A 13,034-nucleotide genomic window follows, 5' to 3' on the forward strand; every position below is an offset into this window, starting at 1 on the left:
ACGACGACAGCGCGCACAGAACGAGATCGGAACTGTTCGGAACGACGCGTTTATTACTCGGCAGCGGAGCTCGGGTATGGTATCGGGAGTCGGGACGCGCACTCAGACTCTATTTTTCTCGGGCGATTCCCCGCGGAGCCTTCTGACAAATCCTCCGCGCACGCGCTCTCCTCCGCGCGCGCGATCGATGACGACGCCCGCGGGGCCCGCGGCTCCTCCGCCGCGCCCGCCGCCGCCGCGTCTGGACCCCGCGTTCGACGGCGTCCTGCGCGCGGACCCGCGAAACCCGAACCGGTGCGAGTACTTCCAAGACCGCAACAAGCGCTGGCCGTTCCGCTGCGACGCGGACGGGCATTCGCTCCTCTCTCGACTCCTCGAGGTCGCGACGCCCGTCGTGGGCTCCGTGCAGGCGAAGATCGACGCCGCGCACGGCGAGCGCGCCTCCGCGGTCGTCGCGGAGGGCGCGCAGATCTACGCGAGGAAGCCGAACATGGGCGAGAACGACGTGACGTGGTCGCAGGCGGAGTACGGCCATCTGGGCTTGCAGAAGGAGTACGTGCGCTACAAGTCCGTGCAGCGACTGACGGAGTCGTGGGCGTGCCTGCAGCGCGCGCGCGCGCGCGGCGTGTTCAGGGCGTTGCGCGAAGGAGGAGGAGGCGATGACGAAGAGCGCACGCCGCTGCGCGTCGCGTCGCTCGGCGGCGGGCCCGGATTCGAGCTCCTCGCCGCGCGATGGTTCTTCGAGCGGCACTACCCGTCCTACGACCTCGACCTCGTCTCGTTGGACCTCGAGGAGAGCTGGCGCGAGCCCGCGCTGACGCTCGGCGTGCGCTTCAACGTATGGGACGTGAACGACGGCGAGGGGTTAGAGCGCGCCGCGGGCGGGGACGTCGACTTCGCGATCGCGTCGTACGTGTTCAAGATGTACATGACGAACGAGACGTGCGCGAAGTGGTGAGACTGGTCCCCGTACGACCCCGTTCGCGTGGTGCACGCCGTTCCTTGAGGACTTTTCCCGTCGTCACTCTTCACCCGCGCTTCCCTTTCAACGTTTGACCGGTAAGACGTTCAACTGACCGATCGCTTCACCCACGCAGGTTGGGGGAAAAACTCAACGGCGACGCGTCGCCGCTGCGCGCGGTGCTCGTCGTGTCGAGGGACGAGAACCTGGAGAGCGGGTCGAGGCTGCTGAGGGAGGTCGGGAGGGTGAAGGTGACGCCGCTGATGGATCAGAGCAACGGGCGGGACGACCGGCAGCTGGTGTTGACGCCGGGGACGGCGGCGGGCGTCCGCGCGACTGATAACCTTAAGGGAAAAACAAGCGATGAATTAGTTGAAGACGTCGCGACGGCGACGGCGGCGGCGGCGGAGCCGCTGACGTTTCCGAACGTGCCGTACGAGGAGCATAAAAAGAAACGCGCGGGGGGTGGCGGTTCGTACGGGGGACACGGCGGAGGCGATAGGGGAGGCGGCGGCGGCGGCGGCGGCGGGAACGGGAGAAGGTTCGGCGGCGGCGGCGGGTGGTCGGATCGACATCGCGGCGGCGGCGGCGGCGGCGGAGGCAGGGATAGTTCGTTTAGAGATAGCCATAGGAGCGGCGGCGGCGGCGGAGGCGGAGGCGGCGCGCGCTGGTAACGTGATCACGAAAAGATAACAACCAACAGAACAGAACAGAACAACAACAAGAACTTTCAAAGTATTACTGTAATCGATCGTCGCGCGCGCGCCCGCCGCCGCGCCCCCGACGCTCCGCGCGTCGGTCGTCGCGTCGTCACACGAACGTCGCGTCGTCCTGGGACTCGTCCATCGTGAGGTCCACGGTCGCCAAGTCGACCCTCCCTTGCGCCATCTTCCGAAGCTTCTTCGTGACCTTCTCGTCCAGCGGCTTCTGCTCCTCGCGCTCGTTCCACCGCAAACACCTGCGAAGGCTGCTTATGAAGTCCCCAGTCTGATCCGCGTAATTGATCGTCGGCACCGGACACTCCGACATCCGAACGAAAATCGAATCCCCCGCGCACAGCTCGCAGCGCTCCTTCCCGTCGAACGACACCCACGCGCTGCACCGCGCGTCGTCCGCCACCCTCAACTCCATCTCCACGGAGTCCGGCAATATCACCGGCCGGAACGACAGCGTGTGCGGGCAGATTGGCGTCATCAAGATCGCCGGCACGTTCGGATGCACCATCGATCCCCCTGCGCTGACGCTGTACGCCGTGCTCCCAGTCGCCGTCGCGAGCATGACGCCGTCCGCTTGGATCGTCGTGATGAATAAACCGCGGTCGTACGCCTCGATCTTGGACAGAAACGGGCTCGGGCCGCGATCGACGAGGACTTCGTTTAGGACGGCGTACGCGTGCGAGGGCGCGCCGTCGCCGCCGTTGCGGACGCTGTCGTTCGCCTTGACCAACGAGCACTCCAGACGCATGCGCAACGTGATGGGTATGCCGCCCTTGATGCCTCCGGCTAAGTTCGAGCCTCTCCCGACGGACTGCAGGAGCGACTGCGCGAGGTGGTCCGGGGGGTGATTCGTGAGGAAACCCATGCTCCCGAAGTGGAACCCCAACAGCGGCGGCACCGGGCCTTGGAACAGCTTGGACGCGTGGAGAATAACGCCGTCGCCGCCGAGGCACACGATGAGATCCACCCCCGCGTACTCCGTCGGCGTCGTCGCGTTAGTCCCAATGACCCGCGCGAGGGCGTCCGGCACGCTCTCCACGTTCTCCAGCACCAGGTCTCTGATCGCGGACGCGCCGAGGGACGTCCCGGGCGCGCCGTCCGCGCCCCCCGGACCCGACGCGCCCGCCGCCGCCGACCGTCGCGCCGCGTCCCTCGCCGCCTTCTCCTCCCGCATTTCCCCGACGACGTTCTCCTCCACGACAACCTCGAACCCCATGGACAACATCGCGTGCGACACCTCCACGAGCTGCGGCAGCAGCGCGGGGCCGAGCTTCTTCAGCACGAGTATCCGCTTCGGCGGTTTACGCCACACCAGCACCAGCTGCTGCGTGCTCGGGTGCGAAATTTTCAGCATCCCATCCTCAACCTCTTCGCGCGTGCACGTGAACCCGTCCGTGCGTATGACGTACATGTCCGGCGCTTGCTCCAGGCTGCTCGCGGGCGCGGGTTGCGTCTCGGCCGCCGCCGCGGCCTCCGCGCTGACGCCGCCGCTGCCCATGCCCTCGCCACCGGACATGAGCGGCGGCGGCGGCGGCGTCGCGATTCGAGCGTCGATCACGTCCACCTCTTCCGCCTCCGCGACGTCGAGGAACCCGGCGCCCTCGTACGCCGCGCCCGCGCCCTTCACGATCACGCTCTCGACGATCGTCGCGGCGGCGTTGCGTTTATTCTTCGCCAGGCGATCCGCGAACGATCGCACGAACGTCTCCTGCGCGATGCTTCCAAAGTCGCAGCACAGAGACTCGAGCGCGAGCGCCTGAGGGTCGAGGGTCCATACGAGCGAACGTCGGGGTGGAGTTGAAAGGCGTCAGAAGCGGAGTTGAAAGGCGTCGAGGTGTGTCGGGATTGAAAGCGAGGGGTGGGCGGAGAGATGCGCCGGGAAAAGTCCTTAAGGATCGGCGTTCACCACGCGAACGCGGTCGTATGGGGACCAGTGTGATATAGAACGCGCCTCGTCGACGTCCATGCCGCGGGAAATTCGCCAACACGACACCATGCTCCCCGTTCGCCCGATGCCGGCTTTGCAGTGCACGAGCATCGGTCGCCTCGCTCTGTCGTTCGCCACCTCGATGAATCGCTCCACGAGCTCGAACGTCGGCGGCTCCATGTCCGTCACCGGCATGTGGACGACCTCGAAGCCGGCATCGTCCGCGAGTCGCGGCGCGCGTTTTCCGACGCCGACGCCGCCTCCGAACGGCTTCGTCCACTGGTTGTCTCTGTCCTCGAAGCGCAGGTCGATCACGGTCTTGAACCCTCTCTCCGCGAGCCACGCGCGGCCTTCCGCGGTGGGCTGTCCGCCGCGGTAGAACGCGATCTCGGCCTCGACCTCGCAGTCGTCGTCGATCGAGTCCTCGGTCGAGTCCGCGAAGACGTCCGGAAGCGCGTCGACGCGAAAGTCTTGATGCACGGCTTGGAAGTTCGGAATCGCCGTCGCGTTCGGCGCGTTCGCCGCGCGCATCTGCGGGTGGCACACGTCCAGCGACGCGCTCCGCAGCGCCTCGAGCTTATGCCGCACGGTCAGCGTGCAGTGGCCGCTGTCTTTCGACTGCCGCTCGAGCGTGACGCGTAATTCCCACAACGCCGCGCGCAGGCGCCGGAGTTCCTTCCTCCGCAACGCCATGTTGAAGTTCCCCGCCGTCTCCGCGGCGTGCGCGCTGACGCACACCTCCGCGACGGCGTTGCTGACGTCGCCGTAGCACTCCTCGATCCCGAACGGGGTCATGTCCACGACGCACTCGTCGTACATCGAGTCTTTGAAGTCCATCTCGACGGCGAGTCGGAGCTGGGGTGGAGTTGAAAGGCGTCAGGTGGAGTTGAAAGGCGTCGAGGGCGGGGATTGAAAGCGAGGGATGGGCGGAGAAACACGCCGGGAAAAGTCCTTAAGGATCGGCGTTCACCACGCCAACGCGGTCGTATGGGAACCAGTGTATAGAACGCACCTGTTCCGCGAGCTCGGGGAGGGATTCCCCGGGGAACGCGTCGTCGTCGTCGTCGTCGTCCGCGCCCGCCATCGCGAGCCCGCGCGGCGGCGTCACGACGGGCGCGCTCTTCTTCTTCGCCTCATCTTTCTCTTTCTCTTTCTCTTCTTGCCACGGGATGCCCTCGGCGTCGAGGACCGCGCGCGTGACGACGCCGACGACGCGACGCGACGACGAGGACGAGGAGGAGGATCTGGAGGTGGTGGCGGGGCCGCGCGGACGCGCGAGCGCGAGGAGCGCCGCGCGCGAGGGCGCGCGGAGGCATCGCGCGCGCGTCGGCGCCGCGTTCATGCTTCCGCGCGCGGACGTGGACGGCGTCGCGCGTCGAGCGGCGTCCGGACCAGGGAGAGACGCGCGAGATTTCTCGCCGCTGAGCTAGCCGGCGTGCTGCTGCTGTGACAAACGATTTCACGTCCCGAGGCAGATAAGACGCGGCGACGCGGCGCGCGCGCGCGTCGTGCGCGGCGAGACGCGAGCGCGAGGGCGTCGAAACGCGAGCGAAAGAACCGGCGACGAGCGTGACCGCGGCGCTCGCGCGACGTGTTCTGCGCGGACGCGCGGGCGTCGCGCGCGAATGGACTCGTCGGCACCACGTTTTCGACAACTCAGCGCGACGAAATCGCTGATCTTTCTATCCCGCTCAACCGAAACCGAAACCGAAACCGAAACGAAGCCTCGCGCGGTCGATCAAAAAACAAATTGCGATCAAATTTCACCGCGCGTCCGTCGTTCAACAACGATAATTCTGGATTGGTTATTAAACCTCTACACTTTTTCTTTTCTACCTCCGGGAGACCTTCGCCGCGCGGGCATCACCACCCTCCCCGAGTCCTTCCTGTCGCGATGCTCTAACCCTTGCGGGGGAAGCGCGCACCCGTGCTCGTGCGTCGGCCACGGCTTCCGTCGCCCGCCGCAGTTCAGATGCGGACACGCGTCGAAGATCCATCCCAAACGTTTTTTTTTCTCCAAACGCTTTTTTTTCTCCGCCGCCGCCGCCGCCGCAGACGACGCCGCCGCATCTTCCGTCTTCTCCGGCAACCTCGGCACCTCGCCGTTCACGCCGCTCAGGTCCACGACGAGCACCCGCGCGTCTTTTCGCGCGACGCCGTCGAGCCCGCCGTTCACGATCCCCACGGCGTCGTCGTCGCGCGTCGTCACGAACGCCTTCGCGTCGACGACTTCGCGCGAGGACTCCGGGTACGCGGCTCGCGAGCGCGGGTCGTTGAGAAGGTCCACCTCGAGCAGCACCCCGGGCTCGTCGCACTGAAAGTTCACAGACGTGGCCCTGCAGCAGCTCGCGGTGGCGATCCTCGTCGTAACGCTCGAAACGTTACCGTTAAAACCATCGTCACCGTGCCCGCCGCCCTCGCACAGCGCGGACGTCACGACGTGCTCGCGGTCCTTGAGGGTCGTTCCATACAAAAATAGTTCACCGGTCAGTTGAAATGGGACGCGATCAAATGTTGAAACCGAGCGGTGGGTGAAAAACGTTTGTATAGAACGCACCTTGATCCCGAACCGCGCGCCGTCTCTTCGCTTGATCCACGGCGCGTCGCACGGCAGCCCCGGGATCACGGGCACGCGGTTCAGCTCCACCGCGAGCGCGATCAACCGCGCGATCGACTCCCCGAACGCGTTCACCGCGGCGTCCGGGTCGTCTTCGCGTGACCCGGGGAGAAGCCCGGTCACGGCGAGCGCGCCCGCACCCCTTTCGTCGAACGCCTCGCGCGTCGCCGTCGTCTTCCAGTTTTTGTACACCTCCGAGCCGTACGTCCACCACCCCAACGCCTTCATGGTCGTCTGCTTCCCGAGCCCGCCGACGAAGTGCGCGATCGCGATCTTCGGCTTCTTCGCTGTCCACCATCCGAACGCGCCGAGCAACGCGTCGCCCTCGCCCGCGGCGCCGTCCCACCCCGCGAACAACCACGCCGGCGCCGCGATCACCTTCTCCTCCATCGTCGTCGTCTTCGTCGTCGTCGTCGTCGTCGTCGCGCTCGCGTTCACACCCGGGAAGTAATCCTTGAACGGCGCGGCGTGGACCGTATGCTGACCGACCGTGACGTCCAACCCCCCCGCGTTTTCGATATCCTCCGCGGATATCGTCACGACCTCGGCCGTCCACCCGTCGCCGATCGCGCCGTCGCCAAAGTACGCCGGGTACCCTCTCTCTCTCTCCCACGCGTCCCGCTTGGCGTTCTCGATGAGGCACCGCCCCGACCGCCGTTCGATGTGCTTTCCCCACGCGAACGTCTCCACGACGTCGTTGAAGATGTGCTGGTCCCACATGACCTCTTTGCCGGCCCAGCCCCACGGCATCGTCCCGTCCCACCGCGTCAGCGGGGGGTCTGAGGGTCACGGGATACGATCGTTCATCGGTCAGTCGTGAGGGACCAGCGGCGCGATCGTACGCACGCACGTCGAAACCGAGTGGCGGAGCGGCGGGTCGCGGGTGGTGGAAAACAAACGTATACGCGTGCGGAAAGAATAGAAACGACGGACGAAGTCCTTAAGAAACGGCGTTCACCGCGCGGACGGGGTCGTATGGGGACCAGTTTGATCCGAACGCGCCCGACTCGAGCGCGGCCAACATCCGGTTCACCGTCTCGTTCAGCGCGCGATGCGTCGGTCCGCCGATCTTCGCGTTCTGCGCGTACACCACGCCGACGTTCAGACCGTTCAACAGCCCGGTCTCGTCCTGCGCGAACAGGTTGAACCCGCCGAACGGCCCTTTCAAGAGCGCGTACGGGTTCACCTGCGCGGGTGAAGCGATCGGTCAGTCGAACGTCTTACCGGTCAAACGTTACGTTGAAAGGGAAGCGCGAGTGAAGAGTGACGACGGGAAAAGTCAGGTCCTTAAGGAACGGCGTGCACCACGCGAACAGGGTCGTATGGGGACCAGTCTCACCCGGAACGACGCGTCCGTGTCGACGTACATGACGTTGTACCCCGCGCCGACCAGCCGTTCCATGTACCGAAGCCGCGCCCACCACAGCCGGAACGGCACCGCGCCCTCCTCGACGGTCAACCCGTACGTCTCCAAACCGGGGTGTCCATCGAGGTAGCTCGTGTACGCCGCGTCGATGGTCCAAGCTGAAGGACCGCCCTTCGAAGTCAGACGCTCGCACGCGGCTTTCGCGTTGGAGAAGAGGAGGTAATGCTCGACGCCCACGGAGCGCAAGTTCGCGACGAGGTTCGCCGCGAGGTGCGCGCCGCCCGCGTTGGTCGTCGCGAGGATGATCTCGTTGTTGAACGCGCGGCGCTTCGCCGCGTCCAAGAGCGCGCCGTCGTCCGCGCTCTCCAGGTCCGGGCATCTCGTCGCGAACGGCGAGACTTTTCCGACGCTTCGAAACGCGCCGCCGACGGCGGCGGGCGGGTCCGGTAACGGTAACGCCCCCAGGGATGGCGTTACCACCGTAACCCTACGCGTCGCGTTATCCCCCTCCTCTTCCTCCTCCTCCTCCTCGTCGTCGTCGCGGAACTTGACGTCGTGCTCGTCCCACTCGACGTCGTCTTCGAGGTCCTCGTCCGCTTCCTCCCCGATGTCGTCCGCTTCCAGCGTCTCGAAGCGACCGGGGGCGATCTCTCGCACTTCCACCTTGGCCAACTCCGCGTCGCTCAGATCCGCATCGTCCCCGTGGCATCCTCTGCCGAAGCTCAGGCAGTCGTCGTACCCGAACGGCTCTTCGTCGTCGTCGTCGTCGTCGTCGTCGGAAGCGGAAGCGGCGGCGGTGGGCTCGCGCGCTCGCGGCGGCGACGACGACGACGGGGTGGATCGATTCGTTTCCGCGCCGCGCGGCGCCGCGTCGTTCGCGTCGCGCTCGCGCGGGCTCGCCGGTCGCGTCGGCGTCATCACGTCCCACGCGCGCGACGCGGCCGCCGCGACGCGCTCGACCGCGCTATACCGCGCGAGCGTCGTCGTCGTCGACGGCGTCGTCGGCGTCGGCGTCGCGCGCGCGTAATCGAGCACCGCGCGTCGCGCCCTCCCGCGCAGCGCGTCGACGTCCTCGAAGAACACGAACAGCAGGAGCGCCAAGACGACGCCGGTCGTCCATCGGACGTACGTCGACCGGCGAAAGACGGGGGCGGTCGAGCCGCCGCCGCCGGCCATCGTCCTCGTCCGCCCGCGCGGCGCGACGAGTGCGAGCGGGGAGACGCGAGACGCTCGGACGCGCGTTTCGTTTTCGCGGGAGAGTCCGTTGACGCGATTTTACTCGCGCGGCGACTCCAGGGGGCCGTCCGTCCGTCTTCTTTTCGGTTAACTTGATTGGCACTTTCAAGATACTCAAAACTACTGTCTCTCTCTCCCATTGCTAGGATACGAAATCAACATCCGTTTCAGCCCGCGCGCGTCGGACGCGCGGGCGTTGCCAGCCAGCCATTTACCATCATTAACCGCGTGGTCGAGAGCGTTGACGCGGTTGACAGATATACCGGTCAACCGCGTCGAGGCCTCGACGCCCCGCGGTTACTTTGTACTTTCATCACTCTGCTCTGCTCGTTTTCGACGACTCGGTTACGTCGCACCGCGACTCTCCTCGTTTTCTCCTCCGCTCTTCACAGCTCCTCTCAAAACCTTCCTTCCATCCACCTTCACTCTCTCGATCCAAAATTCATTTCTCGTCTGAAATTCATCATCATCATCATCATCATCATCATCATTCGTCCTCCTCCTCCTCTCTCGTCTCGATCTTCGTTACGGGGGTTTTAATCGTAACGATCGAGCTTGATCTGCATCGGGCGCGACTCGAGCTCGACGCCGTTGAACCCTTGGATCGCCGCCTGCGCTTGCTCGCGGGTCTCGAAGAGCACGGTGCCCCACCCCTTGCTGCGGCCGGTGTCCGCGTGGCACACCGCATCCGCCTTGACGACGTTGCCGACCTGCTGAAACACCTGTCGGAGGTCCTCGCTCGTGGTCGTCCACGGGAGGTTGCGGACGACGATCTGAAGCCCGGAGGAGGCTTCGGGGCGGCCCGCGTTGGCGCCGCCGCCGGGCCCCTTGGTAGCGCCGCCCGCGCGCTCGAGGCGGACGATGATGGAGCGGCCTTGGAGGTCGGAGTTGTGGAGCGTCGCGATGGCGGACTCCGCCGCGGCGGGGGACTCGAAGTCGACGAGGCCCCAGCCCTTGCTGCGGCCGCCGGGCTGCTTCGCGACTTCAGCGTTGACGACGGAGCCGACGGAGGAGAAGTGCGCTGTCGTTGTTGAGAAGAGGGAGAAGAGCGGTCGTCAGTTTCCAGCCCCAGAGAGATGAAAAAAGAAAAAGACGCGCTCCGCGGACGAGACTCCAGCCAGGGAGGAGAAAAAAAAAGAGCGCGAAAGAAGCGACGACGACGACGACGGCGCCGTCGCCGCCGTCGCGATCGCGCGCTTTCGCGCGTCGAAACCCCGCGCCCGCGGCGAGGCGAGGACGATAGTCTTCAAACGCACCGACGAGGGACTCCGCGGTCGTCTCCCACGCGAGGTTGCCGATGTAGCAGCGGCAGCCCTCCGCGGCGGGGGTCTCGCCCATGACGTTCCCGGAGCCGCGGCCGCCGCCAGACTTGGATCCACCGCCGGAGTTGGCGGTCTTCGTCGGCGCGTTGTCCTCGCGCACGGTCAGGTTGCGGTCGCCGAGGGTGTGGCCTGGAGGAAGAGGGCGGAAGAAGGGGGGGGGGTTCGTCGGCGTTCGTTCGGGGCGGATCGATCGCGCGCGCGCGATCGGAGCGCGGCGCGATCGGTCGTTCGATCGTTCGATCGATGAATCGGCGTTGTCCCGCGCGAATTGGCGGCGCGCGGATCGCGTTCGCGTTCGCGCGCGCGCGCGAACCCCACGCCGACGCGCTCACGCCAATTCGCGCGAAAGAATAAGGAAAGGAGAAGCGCGGCGGGCGCGCACCCTCGAGCTGCGCGATCGCGGCCTGCGCCTCCGCGGCGGAGGAGTACTCCACGATGCCGTACCCGCGCGAGCGCCCCTGGCGGCCCTTGGGAATGTCCACGTGCGTGATGGCGCCGCACGAGGAGAAGATCGCGCGGAGCTCGTCCACGTCCGTGGACCACGGGAGGTTGCCGACGTAGAGGCGGTTGGCGGGGACCTGGTCTTCCATGTTAGGTGGCGTGTGTGGCGTGTGCGTGTGCGTGCGACGGCGCGATGTGTGATCGCGAGAACGCGTCGCGATCGCGTCTCGGTCGACGTTTCGGAGCGGCTCGTCCGGATTTTTTTCCGATCCGTCTGCGATCCGTCCGGGCGATGAAAATCCTAAACCCTGAGCGATGAAAATCGCGCTTCAAGGCTCGGACAGCGGCAAATTTCAACCATCGCGCGCGCGTTCATCGGTCAATTTGAAGCCAGATGCGTTTTATGCCAAACCAAAAAAAAAGGCTATCCTCTATTCACGTCACCAGTCTCATCAGTCGCTGGCCCAGCGTCGCGCGTCTTCCGCCGGGTCCACGGGCACGTACCACTCCGGCCTCTTCACGTGCGTGCTGAGTCGATAGTTCAGAAACACCTCCTCGTCCTGAAGCGCCTCGAGCGCGACGAGCGCGAGCGTCGGGACGACGACGCGGTTCCGTCGACGCGCCGCCTCGGAGTCGGCGGCTTTTTTCCTCGCCTTCGTCTCAAAATCGTCGTCGTCGTCGTCGTCCTCGCCGAAGAGTCGGCGCAGCAGCCCCGCGAACCCCCCGGTCTTATTTTGCTCAGAGTCTAGGGTTCCCTCCTCCAGCTCCCACCCGCGCGTCGGGACGCCCCAGCTCCCGATCCCGACGTTCGGGAGGTACGGCCTGAGCGACGCGTCCACAGAGTCCGTCGTCGACGACCGCGGCCCCTCGGCAGTCCCCGCCTCAGCGGCGCCCGCGTCCTCCTCCTCCTCCTCCTCCTCCTCGAACACGACGTCCACGGACGCGACGGCGACGTTCGGGGACGTGCCCCCCGGCGGGTGGTTCGCGAAGTGCGCGAGCGCGAGCGGGTGGCGGCGTTCGACGGCGGCGGCGGCGTCGAACGCGACGCGGCGATCGTCTTCTGATGAGGGCCGTTCCATACGAGCGAACGTCGGGGTGGAGTTGAAAGGCGTCAGAAGCGGAGTTGAAAGGCGTCGAGGCGTGTCGGGATTGAAAGCGAGGGACCCTGGGCGGAGAGACACGCCGGGAGATGAAGTCCTTAAGGATCGGCGTTCACCACGCGAACGGGGTCGTACGGGGACCGGTGTAAATATGAACGCGCCCGAGAGCGTCGGCGTCAACGCGTCGTCGATGACGCCGAGGATGCCCTCTCTTCTCGCGCCGCGACGGTTCGTGTTCGCACGCGACGGTTCAGATTCTTCGTCCTCTTTCGGCTCTATCGGCGCGCCCGGCCAGACGCCCATGCTCGCCGGCGTCGATTCGGCGTCGTCGTCGTCGTCGAGGACCCCGCGCGGCGCCACCGCGTCGCCTCTCCCCCACGGCGTCGCGTCGATCACTGCGCGGCGACGGAAGCGACGCGCGGGGCGAGCGCGTGGGTCAGTCGAAGGTCTCATCGGTCAAACGTTACTTACGTTGAAAGAGACGCGCGGGCGAAGAGAGAGCGACGGGAAAAGTCCAGTCCTCGAGGAACGGCGTGCACCACGCGAACGGGGTCGTACGGGGACCAGTCTCACCGGTGCCATCGAATCGCGCGATGAGGTACGGATTCGCCGCCGCCACCTCCGGGAACCCCGGGAGGTGTGTCACGCTCCTCACGTCGTACGCCACGCCCGGATACAACGCCACGATCTCCCCCGGGTCCACCTTGCCTCGCACGAACAGCCCGCGGCCGCTGCCCGCGCCCGCGGTGGACCTCTGGATCGCGCACGCGAAGCCCAGTCGAATCGTGATCTCGTTCGCGATCGCCTCGCGCGACGACGACGACGACGACGCGCGGTCGCGGTCGCCTCCTCCTCCTCCGCGCGGTCCAACCCTCGGCGGCACTCTCGGCGACGCGAGCGACGCGCGCACCGCCGCGCATATCGTGCGGATCTGCGACGTGAGGTTATCGGAGACGGACGCCTTGAGCTGCTCGTACGATTTCCCCTCCGCGCCCGCGAGGACGTCGTTTAGCAACGCCTCGCCGTCGCCGTCGCGCGCGTAGTACGTCGTCAGCACGTGGAGGCGATGGAGGTCCGCGTGCTCCTGCGCGCGTCGCGCGCCGCGCGTGAGGTGGTCGGTGGAGCCGCGCCCCGCGAACGTCTTCACGATCTTCGCCCAGAACATGACGACGGCGGGCAGGGCGGACGAGCGGAGCGCGGCACGGAGGAGGCGCGCGACGCGCACTGCCGCGGCGAGCTGATGAGATTTTCCATTCATTGCCCATCATCACGTCGTCCGAGAGGGGAACAAATCTACGCGGCGTCTGTCCATCACTCGGGGACGCGCGATGACGACGCGCGCGCCCCG

General features: G+C 66.3%; 5 protein-coding genes across 5 annotated transcripts; 1 reads left to right on the forward strand and 4 right to left on the reverse strand.

Moving 5' to 3' along the window:
* Nucleotides 1-187: 187 nt before the first annotated feature.
* Nucleotides 188-1,635, forward strand: MICPUCDRAFT_41471 (uncharacterized protein; the record flags this gene model as incomplete). The annotated part of the gene is made up of 2 exons (XM_003061031.1): nucleotides 188-954; nucleotides 1,098-1,635. The coding sequence occupies 2 exons, from the start codon at nucleotides 188-190 to the stop codon at nucleotides 1,633-1,635; spliced, it is 1,305 nt and encodes a 434-aa protein (XP_003061077.1).
* A 33-nt stretch (nucleotides 1,636-1,668) lies between these two features.
* Nucleotides 1,669-4,441, reverse strand: MICPUCDRAFT_60995 (NAD k-like protein; the record flags this gene model as incomplete). The annotated part of the gene is made up of 2 exons (XM_003061297.1): nucleotides 1,669-3,433; nucleotides 3,593-4,441. 2 exons carry the CDS (start codon nucleotides 4,439-4,441, stop codon nucleotides 1,772-1,774), a joined length of 2,511 nt encoding a protein of 836 aa, XP_003061343.1. The 3' UTR covers nucleotides 1,669-1,771.
* Nucleotides 4,442-5,390: 949 nt separating this feature from the next.
* On the reverse strand, nucleotides 5,391-8,763 carry MICPUCDRAFT_70256 (uncharacterized protein; the record flags this gene model as incomplete). The annotated part of the gene is made up of 3 exons (XM_003061298.1): nucleotides 5,391-7,000; nucleotides 7,224-7,407; nucleotides 7,561-8,763. The coding sequence occupies 3 exons, from the start codon at nucleotides 8,761-8,763 to the stop codon at nucleotides 5,421-5,423; spliced, it is 2,967 nt and encodes a 988-aa protein (XP_003061344.1). The 3' UTR covers nucleotides 5,391-5,420.
* A 146-nt stretch (nucleotides 8,764-8,909) lies between these two features.
* On the reverse strand, nucleotides 8,910-10,774 carry MICPUCDRAFT_60999 (uncharacterized protein). Its single transcript, XM_003061299.1, has 3 exons — nucleotides 10,528-10,774; nucleotides 10,062-10,274; nucleotides 8,910-9,844 (listed from the first exon to the last, which is right to left on the reverse strand). The coding sequence occupies exons 1-3, from the start codon at nucleotides 10,733-10,735 to the stop codon at nucleotides 9,360-9,362; spliced, it is 906 nt and encodes a 301-aa protein (XP_003061345.1). The 5' UTR covers nucleotides 10,736-10,774; the 3' UTR covers nucleotides 8,910-9,359.
* A 198-nt stretch (nucleotides 10,775-10,972) lies between these two features.
* On the reverse strand, nucleotides 10,973-12,944 carry MICPUCDRAFT_61000 (uncharacterized protein; the record flags this gene model as incomplete). Its single annotated transcript, XM_003061300.1, has 2 exons — nucleotides 10,973-12,081; nucleotides 12,158-12,944. 2 exons carry the CDS (start codon nucleotides 12,942-12,944, stop codon nucleotides 11,039-11,041), a joined length of 1,830 nt encoding a protein of 609 aa, XP_003061346.1. The 3' UTR covers nucleotides 10,973-11,038.
* Nucleotides 12,945-13,034: the final 90 nt, after the last annotated feature.

The sequence above is a fragment of the Micromonas pusilla genome, assembly GCF_000151265.4.
Source record: "Micromonas pusilla CCMP1545 genomic scaffold MICPUCscaffold_9, whole genome shotgun sequence".
Lineage (NCBI taxonomy): Eukaryota > Viridiplantae > Chlorophyta > Mamiellophyceae > Mamiellales > Mamiellaceae > Micromonas > Micromonas pusilla.

Bases quoted from the DNA above. Each gene is read 5' to 3' on its own strand.
- MICPUCDRAFT_60999 (XM_003061299.1), bottom strand. From the start codon at position 10,735: ATGGAAGACCAGGTCCCCGCCAACCGCCTCTACGTCGGCAACCTCCCG. The intron at 10,275-10,527 runs GTGCGCGCCCGC...CTCTTCCTCCAG, and splicing joins CGCGATCGCGCAGCTCGAGG to GCCACACCCTCGGCGACCGC. The intron at 9,845-10,061 runs GTCCTCGCCTCG...CAACAACGACAG, and splicing joins CGGTGCGTTTGAAGACTATC to CGCACTTCTCCTCCGTCGGC.